General features: G+C 45.8%; 1 protein-coding gene across 2 annotated transcripts in view; it reads left to right on the forward strand.

The window, feature by feature from the left end:
* sh3pxd2aa (SH3 and PX domains 2Aa) overlaps window positions 1-22,631 on the forward strand; it is an 89,376-nt gene that overhangs the window by 7,877 nt on the left and 58,868 nt on the right. For both annotated transcript variants that reach the window (XM_031867216.1, XM_031867215.1), the window contains exons 2-4: window positions 3,875-3,955; window positions 20,314-20,389; window positions 22,499-22,575. In XM_031867216.1, coding sequence (XP_031723076.1) covers window positions 3,875-3,955; window positions 20,314-20,389; window positions 22,499-22,575 — 234 coding nt within the window. The remainder of the gene's footprint in view (window positions 1-3,874; window positions 3,956-20,313; window positions 20,390-22,498; window positions 22,576-22,631) is intronic.

The raw sequence follows: 22,631 nt of genomic DNA on the forward strand, positions 1-22,631 counted from the left end.
GTATGCAGAATAAAGTCAGTATGCAGAATGAAGTCAGTATGCAGAATGAAGTCAATATGTAGAATAAAGTCAGTGTGTAGAATAAAGTCAGTATTCAGAATAAAGTCACTATTCACAATGAAGTTAGTATGCAGAATGAAGTCAGTATGCAGAATGAAGTCATGAGATTAGATGAGATTTTCACTGCTCGATATCTGTCACTGCATGGAGAACGGCAGCAGCCCAGACTGTTCTACTTCACTGGGAGTGTTGAGGAGTGAATAGAGTCTATTTTGGGGACAGGGACGGGGCATTAGGTTTAAGCTTGATATTTTCAGCATGGGCAGACCATGGATGGTTGTTGGTTGTGTTTTCCACTGCTGCTGCCATTACATACTGTACCTATCTGCTTCTGGGGTTTGGATCTTTTCACTGAGTCCACATCGTTCAGCCTGGTTCCCATCGTGGACCTCAGCTAAGCACGGATTGCCTTGAGGCATGATGGGAGGAGTTTGTAGAGTACACTGGGACCCAATCTCCACACTCACACACTCAAGGACTTTGAAGCGCGCTCCCGTAAAGTCGTGAGGGTTTAGGGTTGTCCCACTGTAAAATCATCAAGTGTTTGAGGACTCTCTCAGACATTTTGAGCCCTTTATAAACACTTTCTGCAGACTTTGCTTAAGGGAATTACCCACAATTCATAGCAATGTGAAATTAAACATGGGGTTAACAGTGAAAGATGACGTAAAAAATAGTAAACAAAGAGGACGGATGTCATTCAGCCTGGAATATTACATTTACTCAGAAACATTAAGGATTAAAGATGGAACATTAAAACATGAAATCAGAGATTATATTACACATATTTATTCATCAAACATTTAATTTTGTCATTGAAGCTGTTTTGACAAAAGCGAGTAAATAAATTATTCGAAATTACCTCTCATCTTGTGAGGAAAGTGTCTGGAGGACGTTCAAATCAGGAAGTAAAAAGTATCTAATAAATACCCACAATTATACATCATCATTTTTTACATTGTCATGGCACAGTACTGTCCCATTCATATTTACATAATTTCAAGCCCTTACAGTCTCTCACACTCAAGCATTTACTAGGAGGATGTCAGTCCCTGAGGGTTCTGGTCTTAAGGCCTTAGGGGGGCCGAACACTGAGTCACATGGTAGAATTGGAGTGAGTTCTTCATAGACTGTATCCTGACCAGGCTGACATACAGCTGATATTTGTTTGACCACAGACGTTTCTGTTTGGATATCTTTGGACATTCTGCAGGACAGAATTGCCAAAGATATATTTGGACTAGTGTTTACCACCATGCTAGCAGCTGTGCGATGCTGTACTTCGGCACAGCAATGCTGTGAGCTCAATGCTAATGTCAGCATGCTAACACACTCACAATGACAATGTTTAGAATCATTTTTAGTTCAGCATGTTGGCTAGTTAGCGCTTCATTCAGGGAGCGGTTGGGAGCTCCAGGTATTTGGTCATAAACAAAGGAAGAGTTAGACCTCATGATGGCGCTAAATGTTAGGTAAGGGATCACCAAAGCTATTACAATCAGTCCAGAAGGGGACATCACTGTCTGCACCAAATGTTGCAATCAATCCAGACATTTCACTCAAAACCACAGATGTCAACTTCATTGGTAAGTAATAACTTTAAACAGCTAGTGGAGTCAGATAATAACTCAGAGCATCGTTAGGATTCATCCTCTGGGCACATGGATTTCTGCATCAAATTGAAAGACAATCCATCCGATAGTTGTTGAGACATGTCACTCAAAGACACAAATGTCATTGTCGCATGGTGGCTCTACAGGAAAAAGTCAGAGGATCACCAAATTCCCTATGATTCATCCTCTGGGGACCATGAATGTGATCGCTGAATTTCCTGACTGACTGATGGACGTTTGAATCCACAGAGCCACACCACTAGTGTGGATAAAATCTGAATATTAACCAATATGGCTTCTTTGGATTTTTTTCAATAAAAAACCCATTAGGACCACACACCCGAACAAGCTGTGGGGTAGCCGCTCCAGTCCCTCTGAGTCCCTATCTAACAGCATAAAGGTATGCTAGCTATTTGTGCCAGTGAGGTCAATGCTGGCCTAGAATGAAGCTCCACATGACGTGAGGACGCCTCACCCAGTTATCTCTCTTTGTGCCCTTCAGTTCTCTGAAGCGCCCTCTCATCTCTTTAAGAGATGCTCTAATGAGCTCTGAAAACAGCTGTTTCCTATCCTCACAAGTCCCTGTCACAAAGACACTGGGAAATATTGCTGACTTTGGCAGCGAGCCATTTTTCACTTTAGTGATTTGAGTAATTCAGAGGTTCCCTGGGGAGCACATTTTCATAGCAATGAATGCCAAAGCCAGTGGCTGTGGTGACACCCCACCGTGCTAGGAACAAGTTTGTGAGTGTAGTGTGACAGTCGCAGCTTCTTGATGCCAGGAGTGTGCTGTGTTTTGCATGGGTGGGAACATACTGGGGTGGCTCCTTGCCAGCAGCAGCCGAGCCCCTTCCAAGCAGCAACAAGGCCTTCTAACCCCTCGGCGTTGTAGCGGAACCTCTTTTGTTTCAAGCTGCTGCCCTCCGTACGTCGATGTCGGGGTCTTCCACTCCCCCTCGTTTACCGGGGCTCTGCTCGGGAGCCTCTTGGCAGGTACAGAGGGGTCGGAGTGACAGTGTAAGATTAGTCAGAGGTGGAGCCTGCTGGAGGACGGAGCAGCAATGCCTCACCAGGGAAACGCGTTGCCTTTATTTAATCTGAATGCTGTACAAGAGGCAAAGCCAACGGTTTCTGTGTTCACGGTGCCTTGACGCTAAGTGGATTTCTATTTGCGCTGTGTCTGGGCCACTTCGCTGGAAGGCTTTGGATGGGTGACAACATCTCGTTTTATTGTAAATCCCTTCATAATGGTTATTTTAGCTGCAGGTTGAGTACACGCCAGATATTTAACAGCTTTGAAGTGCAAAATATCCGAAAACCCCATGAATGCTTTTTGTTTAGGCTGATGGAAATATGCTACTTTGAGTGTGTCCTCACCAGAGACACAGCAGCTTGAATATTTCAGGCCTCTTGTAGTCGTGCAGCGTACCTCATTTGGGAAGACACTGACGATGTGGCCATGCAAAGAATTAGCATCGATGATTCTTAGTAATGGAGTCACTGGAGTGTCTCGAGGAATCTTCAGCCCCACATCCATGAGAGTGAGAGAGTATTAGAACACTACAAGCTTTAGATTAGATTCTGGAGGTGTACCCAGTTAATTCAATGTAATTAACCCTTCACAAGCTTGCAGCTTAATGTTATGAAACAACTAATCCACCTGAGAGCCCTTTAATGTCAACTGATGATTACTGAGAAACATTGCTGTTCCTCTGGCTCGACTTCGTTGGTCGTCTATGAGATTAGAAATGATGGCGGCATCGCTTCCCTCCTCTTGACGGATCATTGCTGCAGCCCAGGGTGAAGGCCAACAGGTCAGTGTGCTGACAGAGGAGGGGTGACGTCACTGTCCATCACATTTGTGAGCGTGTGTCATTGAACCTTCGTGTTTGGGGGAGCTGGTGTCGGGCTGTGTGAGCCCACGCTTATCCCATTACAATCCATTCATCTGGCATCTATCGAGTAGCTGATTTGTCGACGGACGGAAAATGATTGCCAATGTAATCTATGAATCGTTTTGTCATTTATCTAGCAAGAACGTTCTCTAGCTACAGCTTCTCCAATGAGAGTATCCGCTGCTTTGTATCATTGCAGTTAAGTATCTTTTCCACTGATGGCTGCACAAAACAAGCCAGTCAGAAATGAAAAGAAATTTAAAAGAAAAGTTTGAACTTTATTCTCCACTCTTCTTCTCTTGGCAGGTATATCTCATCAATGTCACCTACTCGGACAACACCTCCCACATCGTCTACAGAAGATACAGCAAATTCTTTGACCTACAGGTAATCCTCCACCTCTCATGTGCTCTCCTGCTTGCTCTGTGTGAGGTGCGTTTGTAGAGCGATCCCGAGCTCCGGATGGCCGGATGTATTTTGAACATGTCAACCCTTCGAGCTTGCAGCATTGTTATGTATAGATTAATGTGTAAGCCCCCGTGTTCTCCACACCTGGTCGCTTCAGTGAATCAATGTGAGTGTTAGTAATTGGTGGGGGAGCAGGAGAGACACCTCGTACAGATGCAGCAATGCAGCATGTCTCTCTCTCTCTCTCTCTCTTTCTCTCTCTATCTCTCCACCCCTCCTTCTTTTGCCCCACTTCTTCCTCCCTCTCATCTAATCTCTGCCGTACCCTCAAAACGTCAGGGAGCTGACAGGCTTTTTTTTTATAGCACAAGCACAAATCCACATGGAAGTCAATTTAATGTACCATGCTTTATAGTGGGTCGCTGCTAGATTCTTTAGTGCAGGCTGCTCTGATTGGTGGCTTCTTGAAAGACAGTCTTTTCCTGTTCTTTTGACTTGGCTCAGACGCTATGTTTAAAGGGTCCAGTTCTCTCATTCGGGACTATTTATTTTGGAACGGTGCAGGAGTTGCGGTGAAAAACCTGCCTTGTATCTCTCAGATGGACCGCTCCATGCTGAGAGAATGTTTGTGTGCATTCATTCCCCTTGCACCCTCGGCCCACTGCAAGCTGATACCTCATGTATATTGGACCAGAGGTCTCCGGGTCACTAGTAAATATGAAAGGGCCGCAGTGAGGGAGTTACAGGGGGCCACATCTCAATGGCCCCAGTGTGCAAGTCCAGCAGGAAATGATGTTCCGATCAGTGGAGGAAAGGTCCTTTCTGAAAGCTCCCATTGATAACCAGTGGGGCAGTGTGAGGTGGAGAACAGACTCCCCTGCAACTGATTACTCCCAATGTGGACTAAAAGACAGAGGTAGAATAATAAACAGGGGAAAGCCTGAATGTTCCTGTGGACTGGATGTGTGTCTTCCTCCTGGTACTCCTCCCTCAAAGTGCCCGGGAGGAAACGAATGAACTTTAATGGTTCATGCATGGCTTGGCAACAAAATCGCTCCCAGTCAGCAGCGGCCGAGATTGATTTTTGTTATCTTTGTCAGATGGCGCGGGTGCAATGGTCAGCTAACCTGGGCGGGCTCTTTATTGAGTTGTCAGAGAGGTTTGGTTCTAGTGTGAAAATCACACTTATGGTAGTTACCAGATGTCCCTTTTAAAGCCTACTGCAGTAGATCACCACCGGCACTCCAGCACTCACATCTTACCCTGCTTCCTTAATGTTTCCATTTGCAATGTGACGCTCCGCACATGTAGGAAGCTCCCACCGGCATCGCTGAAGGAGCAGCTTTCTGGGTCTCTGCCGGTATGAGGGCCCAAAGTAGGGTCTCTCTGCCAGCCTTTTGAACTGCTCCCTGGCTTTGATGGTCCTGTTTGATCCCATTGTTGTTAGAGCAACCTGGAGCCGCTCCTGCTCTCAGCGGCCCCGGTAAACCCGAGGGGACGGCCGCTCTGAAACTGTTGGAGACACTTTAACCAACGCTTTGGCAAATATCTCTGGGTTTTTTAGCACTGTTTCCTAGTAAAAGTCAGAACAGGCTGTCTTCCTGGAAACTCTGGCCCTGGTTCTGGGCTGGGCCTCATCTGTTGCTTAGACTAACTTTGTTTAAGTTGTGTAGCCAAAACCAACTCTTTATGTGACAATGACAATAATACCTGCATGCTGTTCAGAGACACACGTGATGGATGTAGCACTGACCTCTCAGCGTCTATTTGTCTCTGTCCCTATCAGCCTTATGGTGCATTCACACCAAACACAAAGCGTTCGACTTCTCTAAAGTCAATGCAAAGATGGGAGTAAACGCAAACTCGCGCGAGAAATTCGTGTGACCAGGGCTCTATGATACCTGTAGAGTAGTAGTAGAGACCGGACGAAACTGTGTGTGAAAATGTATGTACAAACAATGAAAACAAAGCTGCCGTATTTACGCCCAGATGACGTTATTTTGAGTGCTGATGGAGCTGCTACAAAGTTAGCAAAGCCCATCACCGATTGATCCGAGCTCCATTGAGAAAACAAGTATTTTAAAAGTTATTTGCTCGTCGTCTTGTGGAGAGAACTAACAAAACACGAATTCAGACTTTTTACAAGTCAGCATCATTATGTAGTGAATAGACCGTGATGAAATCCACGGAGCTCCTCCAGATGATGTTATGAACCAGACAAGAAGGCGTTTAGTTATCCGGGATATCTGGGACTTCCACAACAAGGAGCCTACTAAGCAGAAATAGTGTTCATTTCTTCCCTCTAGAGCGAATGATGTTGCGAATAATCACAAATGATCCAGCAAGTAAACTCCTGCGAGTAACGAGTTTTGTTGTGAACCCACCATTAAAGTGGCAATAGACAAGCTTTTTGCTTTAACTTATCACTGTGAAGTAAATGTTGATAGCACACCGTGATGTTTATCCAATAATGACCGGTTCCCTATTAGTCTGGCTCTCATTATGTAATTCTGTCTTCCACCGTGTCGCCATCTCCTGGTAAAATGAAGCCTCTGGGGTGTTTTACTTTGCCTCTATCATAGCACTGAGATATATTACAGTTGTTTCCTGCTTTGGTCATTAGCTAGGCTGCCAGCATTAGCCATGTTGCTAATGCTAGCCGATGCTAGCAGCCAGAAAACAGAAAAGGAAAGAAAAAGGATCCAGTCCCGTTCCAACGAGTTTCTGCCAGAGTGAAGCCTAGCGACCTGGAGAATGTGTTTCGGTCAAAATAATAGGAGGATCAGTGCTAGTTAGTGGTTATTTCCAGCTGACATGAATCAACACATTAATGCAACATGTAGCCAGAATTGCCCTGTGGGGAGATATTTGGTACATGCACTTTTATTCTATAGCAGCAAGCCTCTCTCTGCCATCCCTTGCCATCGTCTTTCCATCAAGTCTTTATTTGACAGTGGTTTGGGGCTGAAGCTGCTCTGCTGGAGCACAGGTGTGATCTTTTTCATTACTGGCTCTTCGTCAATCGAGCAATCGATGGACCTGAACTGCAGCCAGGGAACGAGTGGAGGCTTGTAGTCATACATACCTGCCACATCAAGACGTCACCTAAATACTCTGCAGAACACTGCATGCCTTTGCTATTAGCTCTCTCCACACCTTAACACACACACACGCACACACGCACACACACACACACACACACACACACACACATATATACTGTATATACAGTGGGTACGGAAAGTATTCAGACCCCTTTAAATTTTTCACTCTGTTTCATTGCAGCCATTTGCTAAAATCCAAAAAGTTTATTTTATTTCTCATTAATGTACACTCAGCACCCCATCTTGACAGAAAAAAACAGAAATGTAGAAATTTTTGCAAATTTATGAAAAAAGAAAAACTGAAATATCACATGGTCAAGTATTCAGACCCTTTGCTCAGTATTGAGTAGAAGCACCCTTTTGAGCTAGTACAGCCATGAGTCTTCTTGGGAATGATGCAACAAGTTTTTCACACCTGGATTTGGGGATCCTCTGCCATTCTTCCTTGCAGATCCTCTCCAGTTCCGTCAGGTTGGATGGTGAATGTTGGTGGACAGCCATTTTCAGGTCTCTCTAGAGATGCTCAATTGGGTTTAGGTCAGGGCTCTGGCTGGGCCAGTCAAGAATGGTCACAGAGTTGTTCCGAAGCCACTCCTTTGTTATTGTAGCTGTGTGCTTAGGGTCACTGTCTTGTTGGAAGATGAACCTTCGGCCCAGTCTGAGGTCCAGAGCACTCTGGAAGAGGTTTTCTTCCAGGATATCTCTGTACTTGGCCGCATTCATCTTTCCTTCAATTGCAACCAGTCGTCCTGTCCCTGCAGCTGAAAAACACCCCCATAGCATGATGCTGCCACCAACACCATGTTTCACTGTTGGGATTGTATTGGGCAGGTGATGAGCAATGCCTGGTTTTCTCCACACATACCGCTTAGAATTAACGCCAAAAAGTTCAATCTTGGTCTCATCAGACCAGAGAATCTTATTTCTCATAGTCTGGGAGTCCTTCATGTGTTTTTTGGCAAACTCTATGCGGGCTTTCATATGTCTTGCACTGAGGAGAGGCTTCCGTCGGGCCACTCTGCCATAAAGCCCCGACTGGTGGAGGGCTGCAGTGATAGTTGACTTTGTGGAACTTTCTCCCATCTCCCTACTGCATCTCTGGAGCTCAGCCAAAGTGATCTTTGGGTTCTTCTTTACCTCTCTCACCAAGGCTCTTCTTCCACGATTGCTCAGTTTGGCTCGACGGCCAGGTCTAGGAAGAGTTCTGGTCGTCCCAAACTTCTTCCATTTAAGGATTATGGAGGCCACTGTGCTCTTAGGAACCTTGAGTGCTGCAGAAATTCTTTTGTAACCTTGGCCAGATCTGTGCCTTGCCACAATTCTGTCTCTGAGCTCCTTGGGCAGTTCCTTCGACCTCATGATTCTCATTTGCTCTGACATGCACTGTGAGCTGTAAGGTCTTATATAGACAGGTGTGTGCCTTTCCTAATCAAGTCCAATCAGTTTAATTAAACACAGCTGGACTCCAATGAAGGAGTAGAACCATCTCAAGGAGGATCAGAAGAAATGGACAGCATGTGAGTTAAATATGAGTGTCACAGCAAAGGGTCTGAATACTTATGACCATGTGATATTTCACATGGTCACATTTTTCTTTTTTAATAAATTTGCAAAACTTTCTACATTTCTTTTTTTTTCTGTCAAGACGGGGTGCTGAGTGTACATTAATGAGAAATAAAATGAACTTTTTTGATTTTAGCAAATGGCTGCAATGAAACAAAGAGTGAAAAATTTAAAGGGGTCTGAATACTTTCCGTACCCACTGTATATATATCGTGATGATAGCAATTGTGGTACTGCCGGTTTCTTCAGGGTCACTTGTTGAAAGCAGCTTCATGAGCATGTGTCAGGAGCCTCTGGGGGGGGGGGGGGGCTGGGTGAAGTCGGTCCTTTTTCTTTTTAAGCTGCGGCATGGCTCACCATCTGAAAGAAGGAGCTTTTTTACGAGGGCCTTTGGTTTGTATTCCGTCCACACGCATGCACACAAAACCTTCTTTTCTTTTTCCAAGTCTGCCTCGTGTGAGCCTCCACACAGCAACTCCATCTTTAGAGATTCTGATGTGACGTCTCTTGTTCGGTGTATAGAGAAGCTTTGACGAACCAGCAGACCAAATTAGCCTGGTTTGATCTGAGCGTCTCAAGGTTGATATTCAGTCCTTTTACATATAGCTTGATGGATGCTAGCAGCACGCGTTCGGCACAAGGCATCTTATATTCAGCTCAGAAAATGATACAGAAGCCGTGGTCAAAGCGCTTGAAGGGAAGGTCACTGAATTGGGACTCTCAAACCTCTAAGTAGGCCATTTGATGGAAACATATGTCTAGACCACAAGGCATTATCGGTATGCCATCCTTGAGGATAATTTGCTGAATAACCAGGCCACTAGCTCCGCCTCTTTGTCCTTAAGGTGTTCTCTGGATGTTCTAGACATACTGTAACTCAACTGAATGAGGGAACCCATTGTTTCAGGTCCAGGATAAAGGACTGATTTATTGTGCCAGAGAGAGAAGAGCAGAACAGCAGAGTTTTCAGCCCCTTCTGAGAGGCAGAGGAAGGACACCTACACGCCAAACACTGTTCTGGTGAGTTACAATCAGGCACTTGAGCAGACGGCCCAAGCCGGGTCCTTGCTGGATTGGGAGCAGAGGGGTGTAAAGTATGCAGTGTTTCCCACAGCGAAGGGATCAGGAGAGTGGGCTAAATTTAGGAAGAATGAGCACAGTTCAGCCGTTTGTGGGACAATTCTTCAGCTCTTAAGAAGTCAGCGGTGTGACTGTGAGGGGACACATTCAGGGGATCTGAGAGACAGACAGGACAGAAGACGCTTTAGTTTAATGTAGGAGGCACCAAAAGACCACAAGAAACTTTTGTGGGAAGATTTTTAAAATGTTTGTTGAGAAAGATGAGATTTTCTAAGTTGTTAGGGCAGCAGAACTTCTGTTCAAAGAGAGAAACCGCCCTTCCCCCCTACCATGTGCTTCTCAACCAACTCCAAAACAGAAGAGCTGGTTCTAGTCAAAATCAAAAGGATTTTATTATCCCACAAACGCAAAAACAGTTACAAACCGAATCACACTATTAATAATCTAATGTTCCATGAATCAGAGATCAAACATGTCGCATACTACCGTCTAGCGTTGCCCAGTCTAAGAGTACGTCCACACTACTCCATTTCCATTTGAAAACGCATTTGTTTTGCTACGTTTACACTGAGCGTCCACACGACGCCGGAGTATTAGAGCACCGTAAACGGATAAGTTTGAAAACGCTCCCGAGGTCGGATAAGTTTGAAAACTCCGGGGTTGCGTTTTCGTGTGGACGGCCGAAACTGGATAAGATTAGAAACGATGACGCCCACACCCGCGTTCGCTACTTGATTGGTTCTTAGCAGTCATGACGTGTCCTTCCCTGATTCGTCACGTCTATCACGTGACCCTTACCCGGAAGCTCACAAACAACAACATTGATTACCGATCGACTACCAGGTTAATTTAACATGGACAACTGATTGCAGGTGTTGCTGACCTTGTTGTCTTAACTAGCAGCTGTTGTTCAATTAAAGTCTGCATTTCTGTGGAGGAAGCAGCTGTTATTGGAGCGGTTAGCGAGCGGCGTGACCAGCGGCGTTATCAGCCCTACGGAGCAGCCGTCTGAAGCCACTGTTAGCAGTAAATGCTATTGAGTAGGACAGATAGCTAAGCCACCAGCAGAGCTACGAGTGAGAACAGACAACAACGAGGAAACGAGTGAGAGACGTGTGTTGACAACATTTATAGACCCATAATCTATTAAACGTTTACGTGTAAGTGTTGATTTTAAAGTAAATTTGATATGTGAGAGAGAGAGAGATAGGCCCGCAGCGCTGTAACTAAGTCTGAAAAATAAAACGTTCCACGAACTGTGTCTGTTTGAGTTCATAGAGGAAGATTTTAGAGGAAGATCGTAAGTATCAAACACAACCTTTCATTATTAAAGACTACTTTATTACTCTGTCGTATTTATTTTAACTAAGCAACCAATCTACTTCCTGTTTACACCGTCATGCGCATGCTCAGTGTACGTTAATGGTCACGTGATATCCGTTTTCGAAGGTTGCCATGTGGATGCAGATCAATTTGAAAGCGATGCTGAAACGCCCGTGTGGACGGAGATCGTTTCTATTTGAAAACTCCATTTCCAAATAGAAACGGAGTAGATTGGATGTACTCTAAGCTGCACCGTGCTCCACATCAGATCTGCCGTCTCCAGGCCCTGCAAAGTCTTTTGTGTTCTGAGTGTCTATGAGATGTCCTGTATCCGCTCAGTGATTGGCTGAAATCCAATAAGCCCCTCCTGGCCTTTGACCCACTGGCCTGGTCAATCCCTCCTCTTCTGAACCAGCCCCCCTCCTTCCTTAAAGCAGCATACACCTTCATCCTCGCTTGGCCATCCTTCACTCATTCATATGGGCGTACTGAAAAGCCTCACTCAAAATCCCTCACCTTCCTTCATGGGTCAAAACATTCAGTGACTATTCATACCATGAGTATACTTTTTAGTTTAATACATTCAATGATTATGCTTTTATGGTTTAACACTTCTATAAGTAAATATACTGTAAACATACAATATCCACCACTAGGGGTGCTATTAAACATACTAGCAATGCTTTTAAACTTAAATTCCTCACAAAGTGAAACAGTTTTGAAAACTAGAATACAATGCTGCAGGCTAGTTGACCTGAGAGCGAGTAACACCAGATTGTTTGAGTAGAGCTGCCCCCCCCCCCATATCAAGGACAGATGAGGTGGTTTGTCACCAGAAAACTTTCAAAAGGGATGTTGAAGAATGCGGTGGATAAACAGGAGTAGTGGCATTTATGAGCTAAAGGTGGACTGAAACAAAAATGAAACGTGTGAGTTGAGGTGAAGCTTTACTCTACATCCACACTACTGCGTTTACATTTTAGAAGGCGTCTCTTTCACTACGTTTACACTGAGCGTCCACACTACTTACCTCGTGTTAGGGAACAGGACGTAGTGGAACCTTTCCACAGGTTACCAAATGTAACCTAATGCAGTAGAGAACCCTACGCACCAAGAACTGTCAGGATCTCTCCTGACAACACATTCATGAGACAGGCAGCTTTGAATCACCTGATGAAGATCATCGACATAGGCCGTGAGAGTGTGCTGTAGCAGATCAGTGGTCGCTCTTCAGTGAGAGGCTCAGGCCTGTATTTATAGGGGCTGTGGGGGAATAGTCCTCTTTGCTTAGGAAGGTTCCTCACTGAGTCAATGGGATTCATGTTGATGAATATGAACAGACAGGGACAATCCTTATGTTTCATTTCTATGTATTTATCTACTTCAAACATGTAACAAATAAGTTTAAAAAATAGAATATAAAATGTACAGTAACTATAGCAAACTGTCAATGAACAAATTCTCATTCTCAATAACAAGAAGCATCCTTAAAAGATATATATAAATGATAGATTATTAAATCTACATCATTGCACCGAGGATATATTGATATTGAACAGTTTCATTGATGTTGAATGAGTGAATTGTTTCTACTGAAGCGTGATGATTGTTGTGTGACAGCAGCTGGAAGGAAGGAGCTCAGGTTTCTCTCCTTCACACCACGAGTGAAGCAGCCTCTCACTGAAGAAGCTCTTCATAAAGCCTGCATGCTACAGAGGAACAGGTTACAGAGTACCATATTGGATCACAGTATGTTAAAGTATTCCCCGTTTGTTATCTGGAGATGTATGTGGCAGCTGACAGACCTCCGTCTCCATCCGTCTCTGTCTCGTTGTCCGTCTTGTCTCTCCCTCACTCCTCTCTGTCGGCTGGGCCGGTCTCCTCCACCAGAATCAGATTGTTGGGGGGGAGGCTGCTCAAGGTTTCCTCTTACATCATCACATCTCCAGCTAAGCCTCCGCTGCTTTGTTCCCCATTTGATGAATCGCACACTTTTTGTTTCCTTGTCCCTGTGCATCTCGCTCACAGAGAGCAGGGCTTGTGTTTTCTGCACGGCCGGATATCGAGTGCAGAGCAGCTCGCGCTGTACAATGGCTGAAGGACATGTTCTCAGGGACATGTGATGAGAAGGAATGTGAAACTGTGTGGAATGAATTCACTCAGGTATGTGTTGTCCTCAGACGTGAAGGGAAAAGAAGGACTACTTTATATGTCCCTCTGACATTTTTCTCTCATATATCGTAGAACTCAGTGAATAATATTCACACCTGTAGACCAAATCCATTCCGACTGGGATCAGTAGTGACGTGTTCATATCAAACATCAACATGCCATAGTCCTAAATAATACAAATCTTCTGCGATAATAACGGTACATTTATGAGATATATTTCCGATCGAGTCATCGTTGAATCCTCCAAAAACAGGAGACAAACAGCCACCATGTGCCACTCCCTCGCTAGTGTTGATTCTTTGTTTTTAAGGTCATCAGACTTTGATCCGTTCAGTCTGACAACATTTGGAAAGAAGAGCTGCACCATGGAAGAATTGTAGAGAGCTTCTGCTCTCTTTAGGGGTCTGTCCTCACTAGAATAGTCCTAAAACTGTGAACTAAGCATTAATATTATTAATAATAATACATATATATCATGATACTTATTGATTAATATAAAAATGATTTTGTCCATGATGCAGTGCAGTGCCTTGTCTGTAAAACAATGAAATATCCACGTTTGTCATCTTCTTCTGCTTGGCCTTTGTTGGGGCTTTGCTGAACGTTTCCTGGCAGCTTACCGACCGAGCGACCGTCGATGAGCATAGTGGTGTGAAAAATATGTGTGTCCTGGTTCAAAACACAGCAGGGGTCCACTCATTAAAACATTGTCCCCGCAGCACTACTAGTGGTCAGAGACTCCACAGGGGGCCTTTAATCCCACACCATACCAATTCTTACTAGCATTGTGTCGTTAGAGTTAATGCGTACAATAATGACAGAATACATCAAGAATGGTCTGTGAATGACTTTTATCCAGGGCTGCTCTCTGACCCCTTGATGGCCACAATGTGCTGGTTGCCACTTAATAAAAATCCAAAAGGCAGAAAGTTCATCAAGCGTACTTCCTGTTTATCAGCCGGTCTGGGTAACATTCCACACATGTGGAGACACACTTCCCTCCAGGTGTAGAGCTGATCAGCACAATCCACACACTGAGCTCTGCTTGTCTACAGTATCGGTAGTGACCTTCTCTGCAGGTTAATGAACAGTGGGAGGGTAAACAGCAGACAGGACGGGACATGCAGGACACTGGCTTTCAACGCCACCGAGTCAGGAAGGGAGAGAGAGAGGGAGGGAGGGAGAGAGGGTGAGAGAGTTTCAAAGTGAAACCCGGTGCCTGTCTATCTATGGCTGCCTCCATCAGTCTCTCCCTCCCCCTCCCCAACACATCCCACTCATCACGTCTTCCCCATCGCCTTTCAAATCTCATTCCTACAATCCCATTGGTGATCAACCCCCCCCCCTCCCCCCCCATCTCAGTGGGATTACATTCTACACTCGGTGACAGAGGGGCTTCCGAGGACATCAAACCGAGACCAGTGTCATGTAGAGGACCGTCACTTCCTTTAGTCCAAATAAAGAAACGCTGCAGACCAACAACAGCAACCCACATCATCCCATCACGAAACAGGACTAGAGTATGAGATGTGTTGCCAGTTTAGAGTGAAGGTATCCCCAAACTGCAAAAAGTAGCTATCAGCTTAGCTAACAACAGTCAATTATTCATGAATTCATTCTCAGTTATAATTAACTTTATTGGCACGGACAAAAACACTCTTTTCCTCTCACCCCTCTTCCTCTCTCTGCTCCCCCCCCCCCCCCTCGTTGAACCTCTGGAACAGGTGAGCGCCCCTCCCCCGCTGCCCCCGCCTTCTCAACTCTATGTTGACTGGCCTACTTACTGAACCCAAAGTGAAGCCGTCTGCTTGGAAGCTGGCACTGCTCTTTTCCTCAGATTGTAGTAAAATGGCTGAAAGTGCGACTGGAACGTTGAGCCGAATATGCACCCTACTGAATATGCAGGGTGGGTTAGGAAGGAGTGAAGGGCAAAGGGTTAGGGTCAAACCATTGGCTCTTCTTCGTTTCAATTGGATCCCGGTTGGCCCTGTCCTGTTCCTCGCCCCATTCTATTATGAGCTAAATATGAACATGTAAGTGACAGTATGTGAGGTGAGAAGCACATGGCTGCTGCGTTTTTTTCATTCTCCTCTTGTTTGCCAGCTGGACGTATTCGGTCTTCAGGGTTTCTCACAGCGTAAGCTGTTCCAGCTCTTTGATGAGTGAGTGTGTGAGAGTAAAGCGTCCACTTCAACTGAACTTCAACAGCAGCTCCTCTGCTGAACTTGAAAAGAGAGGAATGAATTGTCCCAGTGGTTTGGAAAGGTTCTCCTCTCAGCAGAGTTAACACAGTGGACACCATCAGCAGACTGGCTCACAAGTCTTTCATGTGTTTCTGACTCGTCACCTGCTGACGCTTTGTCAGACGCTCTCTTACGTCCAGCACACAGTCGCAGTAAACACGTGGTTAACGTAGGAAATCAGACAAAAACACACTTAGGTGTGAAAACACATCTCTGCTGGGATTAAAATAACGATGTAGACTGTATGGAAGTATGGAAACATGGCACAAACATCGCTAACGTAACCTCTGGTCTCCTGGTGGAACGTTCTGTGTTTGTTTCACCCATCCACCTCCACTCCCTTCCTTTTGTTACATAGCCGGCCAGCCGTGGGCTTGTTAGTGCATGTTAGTGCATGTTACTGCCTTTTAGTGCATGTAAGTGCATGTGAGCGTGCCTTTTAGTGCATGTGAGTGCATGTGAGCGATGGAGGTCCCTCTGCTCTCATACGGCGGTTACAACTAATAATGCCGTCCAGACAGACAGCGTCGTCATGGAAACATAGCGCCCACCCTCTGGCTCCCCCTCAGATAAACACCGTTAGCACTGTTAGCATCGTTAGCTTCTAGCCGCCGGCTCAGCCATGTTGAGAGCTGTGTGGAGGCAACAGAAATGCTCTTAACCTTTGGGCTAGTTGTGATTTTCTGACATTTTATGGACTAAACAATTAAGTGAGAAAAGATGAATCTATAATGAAAAAGATTGTTTGTAACAACCCTAAAAACATTCAAACAACCCTATCCTCCATCACTACGCTGAAAGGATATTGAAATGAGGTTATTAATAGAAAAGCGTCCGATTCAAATCACTCAGAGAGTTACACATACCAGCACGTTTTCAACCCCAGGAGGACATGGGTTCTCGTTCCATTCGGGGGTTTCCCAGACTAAGCCCATCCCTGGAGCCTTGTTCCAGAGGCCACAGCAGGCGGTGCAGCAACTGTGGACAGACGGGAGGAAACACAGGCCTGCACCTGTTGCCTTATTGAAACCGAGGTCAGAACTGCCACGTGGGTCATAACGGGCCCACACTGGGGACGTCTCCAGGAACAGAGCTCAGCTCTTTAGACAAATGCGCACCCCCGCACCACCCCCCACACACGCATTCACTGCGTAGAAGCATGCAGGGTATCATGTTCCATCCAAATTTAACGTGCCAACGTGGACAGTGATGTGTTTAGATCTGCCAGCCTGCCACTTTATATTCAGAGCCACAACTGTGAGTGATTGTGGCTGGAAAGAAACCCCCCCCCCCCACACACACACACACACTCCTCAAGCCCATCTTAGACATCTGTCTGTCTGAAACTGAATGCTGCTGTGTGCTAATGCTTGTGGAGACTTGATTCACATGCTCCATTAGCTCCTGCTGTCCTCAGGACTTCAGCTGAGGCAGGAAGTAAAAAGGTGCACTCCTCATGTCTCAAAGATTTGGGCTAAAGAGGAAAAAGGGGGTCAGAGATGAGGGGGAACATGTGTACATCCTGGAGACAAGATAGAAGCAGACCAGCAGAGAGAAGAAGCATGTGTGGCCTTCCTGACTATCACCACGTCGCCATGGAAATGGTGAAGATCACATGGCTGCCTCGCTGTGCCAGTCATGGGTTGTTCCAGAGCGTTTATTTCCAATCTGTTATGTTCCACTACTGTGAAGCCCGGGGTAAACCCTCCCAGTCACATGGCCGCCAACAGGAGGTGAGGCATCAATCCACGGCACAATAACTGTATGCCCCCCCCCCCCCCCCCCAAGGTTTATGCCAACTGACTCTCACAGTTCCTTATATGGAGGCTCTATTCTTAGCACATGTGCATGGTGTGAAGAAGGAGCTGTTAGTCCAACCCTGGCGCTGTTGTCATTTGTTCCTCTGGCTCTACTTCTTCCATGTTTCTGGAACGGAAAAAACACATCTCTACGGGTGATTCTGTACATTGTCCACTTCATATTACTCCCCTCAAACTGTGTCGGTGGCTTGGCTGGTTAGGAAATGGTTCAAAGTGACCAAAAACAATGCTGGAAGGCTTGGTGAATAATCAGCTGCAACAGTGCTAAAGCAGCTTCTCAAATGTGAAGCGGTATTTCTGTTTGTGTCTCATGTCAACGCAAATCCCCTTTGATTTTGGACTGTTGGTTGGACGATGACATTGATTTGGAATCAGTTATGAACACAAAGAGAGTGTCTTCCCTTTATTACCTATGAATTGCGTTTCCTTTTCAATGGTTTAAGCCAGGGGTCCCTAATAGGCGGACCGCGGTCCGGATCCGGACCCAGACGCCGTTGTATCCGGACCCAGGACCTAAAACCGATAATTGAGAATTATTACATTTTGACGGTGCGCTTCTATTTTAACCGGCGCAGCTTTTTCAGCATTTACGGCACTTGTTCAGCGGTCCAGGAAACGCGCCGACCAATGCGTTGTAAATCACATCACGTGATGCAGCTCAGCCAATCAAATATGAGTATTCTGACAAGTTTCCTGACTCGAGTGAGATGTACACACACCATGACACATGGGGCTGAGACGAGGACAGAGAATGAAGAGCAGGAGAATTGTGCGAGTTAGAGAAGTCATTTCACATGACGTTCTCCAAAAAGAGAAAAGTGGTCAGAGAGACCAGAGAGACCAGTCTGTAACCATTAATGAACAGACTCTTATTAGTTAATTATCCCCACGGACAGTTTAAAACCAGTAGGTCTCAAATGTTCAGAGACCGTGACGATTATTAAAAGCGGTAATATGAAGCGACACTACGAGACGAGGCAAACGTAGCCGCTCACATCTGAAATGAAGTCACAGAAAATAAACCTGAGAGCCCAATATGATCAGAATTGGTTCACTGTCCAATGATGTCTAAGATTTGAATCAGCTGTTAAAATCATTTAGAAGCCTGCTCTCCATGAAGGTGTGATGTGCAGGAGCTCTACAGTAGGAGAGTAAACATTACGTCATACTAAGCTCTACTCACTCCGACAAGAGAAAGATCCTCTTCCTTTTTCTTTACCTGACTCCCAACATTTACACCAGTGGTCCAGAGCTGTGCAGCATCATCCAATCACGTCCCTTCACAACTCTCCTTCACACTCGCTCTGTGCTGGTTACCAAGGAGACAGTGAAGTCTGGGAAGTGGAGCCCATGGTTTGGCATGAGTGTTTTTATTTTTTTATTTTCTTTCTCTGTCCACATCCTGCATGGAATATCACTACCTGGATTCTGCGTTTGTCATACTACAGTACAGTTCCCTGTATGGTGTGCAGCGTGTCTGCAAGCATGTCAAACAGCTGTCGTGTCTCAGGCTCCGTCCCACCTGTCCGTACCATTTTCTCTCTCTCAGTGATCCCACGACGGCCGGTGCGATGGGAAGCAGGCTTCATCTTGGAATCCTCAGGAATCTGTCAGCAGCATCAGGAAAGGCTTGAACCACCTTCAGTCTGATCAAAGACGACATGGGCCCAGAGCTGACATGTCGAGCCTTAGAGGGGCTTCACTCCTTTCCGGTGCCTGCACCTGTACACACATGAACGCACACACACACCCATCAACCTTCACACACCTTCACAACCACTCAGCCTTTGGCTTCGATCCCCCCCCCAATCACATTCCACCTCATCATCCACTTTTGTCAAGAAAGAAAGTGGGGAAAACATTTTTAATCTGTGCTGCAAATTCAGCTTTTCCGCAAAATGATTGGTTGCTGGTCCATCATCCATCCGTCCCTCTGGGTCTGTTGTAAATTCAGCAGGATTTCTTTTTTTTGTTTGTCCCAGGCAGGGTGAGGGGGGGGTCCAAACAGCAGGGTCTGCTGCACGTTTTATGCTGTCGAAGCAGTAGATGATCTGGTATGGATGCAGGAAGACTAGGTAGAGTCGTCTTGACTCTCCACCCAAGTGGAACCGGGGGACAAAAGTAGACGGGATAATAGAGAGATAGTCAATAGAGAGATGCATGCAGATTGACAGAAGCAACTGGATCTGGGGACAGATGTGTCACAAGGGGGACATTAGGGATGTGAGTGTGTGTGTGTGTCTAGATGTCTCCATGCAGGACGTCTTGAAGCCCCATCCGGCTGTTTGCTCACTTAGTCCCTGAGGGTCTTTTACAGCCATCAGACACAGTGATGTCTCCTCTCCTCCCCCACGTGGGAAACACTTTGCTGCATTGCTGTACAGTACGTCTGCTAGCCCTCTGCATCTCTCCTCTGCTTTGCTTTTACTCTCTCTCTCTAATCCCTCTCGTGAATGATTCATTTGAAGGGTGACGCGGGGTAAACACAATATGGCTGACACACTCATCTACACCCCCTGACCTCCGCTGTATCTCTCTCTCTCTCCCTCTCTCCGCTGGATTTGTCTCTACCTTCTCTCTGTTTCTCTTTCCCTCCATCTTCCCTTTTTCTCTTTCTTTCTGCCTACCCCTCCAGCTCCAGTGTCAGCACTTCTCCTCTCACTGCGTTCATGTCGCTGTGCTTTATGAATTCATCGGAGCTCGTTTGACTCCCATGAGCCCGGCAGCTCACCGAGCCGACCGCTGCACCATCACGACCACAGACGCTTTGACGGGCTATGGTTGTTCATGTGGGGGTTTAAGTCCATATGAAGGAGGCCCAAGAAAGAATTTCTTATGTGTCCGCAGGAGTTTTTTGCCATATAATAAACTGAAATAAGTGTGAATCAAATCAAAAGAATACTGAGACAGCTTGACGTCATTTTCATGTCGAGTATGAAGCTAATGTCTTCGATAGCGTAACACTCACTCAGAAACTAGGCACATTTACCAAGAAGACACAAGATTAAAACTCTCCCCTCTTGTTTCTCTAGATGCAGATACTTGACAAGTTCCCAATTGAGGGAGGGCAGAAAGACCCAAAGAAGAGGATCATCCCATTTCTCCCAGGTAATAGCCTGCTCCAGAGCTCCAGTTATCTGAACAGGCTCCCATATTAATAATGTATGGCTGGCACTGGTGGGGGGTCAATATGAGCTGGTTACTGATGCTTGCCTGTGCTGCATGTGTGTGCCCGTGTATGTGTGTAGGTGTGTGTGTGTGTGTGTGTGTGTCTGTTCCCGTGTTACTGCTGATGAGGCGCTCTCTGTGACTTTCAAATCTCAGCCGTGGCGGTATGTCTGTGTGATTTTTGTTGTTGTTTTGTTTTAAGGACACATTGAATTGTGTGTGTGTGTTTCTATCTGAGGTTATGGATGCATTTGATTGTTTCATTAGCTTGATATACAGTGTGTGTGTGTGTGTGTGTGTGTGTGTGTGTGTGTCCTGGTATTGATTTGAGCCATGCCCCACATGCTTATCTCTCCTGCTGACATTCAGGCTCATGGCGACCTGCAGCGTGACAGTGATCGATGAGGGTGTTTGTGGCGGTTCAGTGTGCGGGGCAGAGGGGCCGACAGTGATTCTGCTAATCACACTGGGTCCTGTGTGTGTGTGTGTGTGTGTGTGTGTGTGTGTCTGTGTGTCTGTGTGTGTCTGTATGCTCCTGTATGTTTTGTCATGCAGATTTCTGTGGATTCATCTTGGAATGACATGTGTCTGTTTGTTTAGTGCAGTTTATTTTAGTAAACGCTGTGTTTAAGCCCTGTGGCCAACACATGGTCCCAGCATCTAAACTCTCTGAGTCTCTCTCTGTCTGTCTCTCTCTCTCTCCGTCTCTCTCTCTCTCTCTCTCTCTCTCTCTCTCTCTCATCCACCTACCTCTTGACTATGAAGCCATGGCGCCAGATGCAAACATGATTGACTGTCTGCGCTTAGTTGAGGATAAACTCCTCTCCCTCACCCGAGTGACAGTTCAATAAACCGTGGACAATGTTTCTGATTAGGGTGGCCTATTGATTCAAATTGTTGCCGTACAAATCTCGAGACAACTTCATTTGGCTCTTGTTTGTTGTCAGCTGGGTGTTGAACCTCAGTGCTGGTCTTGGTTTTGACCAAATTGTGTCCATAGCACCACCGGCATTTTGAAGCCATTTAGTACCACCGGCTGCCTGGAATACCTGTTCAGACTCTTAGTCTTGTTCACTTATTCTTTGACCAGCTGCTTCCTAGTTTAAATTACAGTTTTAGGAACAACTTTCGCACAGCTTTTGTTTTTTCCGCTTTAAAATTTCATAGGTTCATGCTACACCCGCCCACCAAGTTTCATTACAATCGGGCTGGTAGTTTTTCCTGTAGTCCTGCTGACTAACAAACCAACAAACCATGGCGAAGGTCACGATGAAAAGGAATGTTAGTTGCAGCCTGAATGGAACCAAAGGGTAAAAACTTCTCTGTGGTTCTTTGGGTCCAATGAGACCACAGCTCACAGTCACCATCAGGGTTACAAGTAGAAGTCAAGCATTCAAAACTTTGACTTGGTGTGAGAGTTTACTTCTCTTTTAAAAAAAGCAAACAGATTTGTGGAAGTTTTGCCTGGATTGAGAATCGTGGAAGATAAGAATGATAATTGTTACATGAATTCCCAGCGTATAACACCAGGACCAGTAATGCTAATGTGCTAATGATAGCATGTTTCAGCAGGTCATTGAAGGCGGACTTGTACTTGTCTGGAGCCCTGGTGCTGGTTAAAAATAATATTTATCATATTGCATAAGTAGAGCTCCCTAAATAGTGAGCTGATGATACAACAATCATTTGGGGTTGGTGGGAGGGGTGAGAGCAGGGCCTTCTACGGAGGACCCATGTGTGTATTTATCCTATTGTCATAAGGAAAGCCATGTCACAGGCAGAGGTCATGGAGTCCTCAGGGGGGACAGCATGGGGGGGGGGGGGACTGAGATTGCTGAGGCCGTGAAGGGTCTCCAGCGTACATTACTGACATCTCCTGCTCTGCTGGGGTATGACATGAAGCAGCCATCAGCACTGCTGGATGCATGTGTCAGCTATTCACTTCTCTCCTCTTCCTCTCCGTCTCTCATCATCACACCGTTCCTCTGTTTTCCTCCACCTCCTCCCTCGTTCTGATTTTTTTTGTTCTCTCTTTCTCCTCTCCTCCAGGAAAAATCCTGTTCCGGAGGAGTCATGTGCGAGACGTGGCCATGAAGCGGCTGCGTTTCATCGACGACTACTGCAGGGTAAAGAGGCCTTACTGTAAACATCCTTCAGTTCCCCGTCCGACTCTGGGGAACAC

Source organism: Anarrhichthys ocellatus, unplaced genomic scaffold (assembly GCF_004355925.1).
Source record: "Anarrhichthys ocellatus isolate YVR2014 unplaced genomic scaffold, GSC_Weel_1.0 scaffold38, whole genome shotgun sequence".
Lineage (NCBI taxonomy): Eukaryota > Metazoa > Chordata > Actinopteri > Perciformes > Anarhichadidae > Anarrhichthys > Anarrhichthys ocellatus.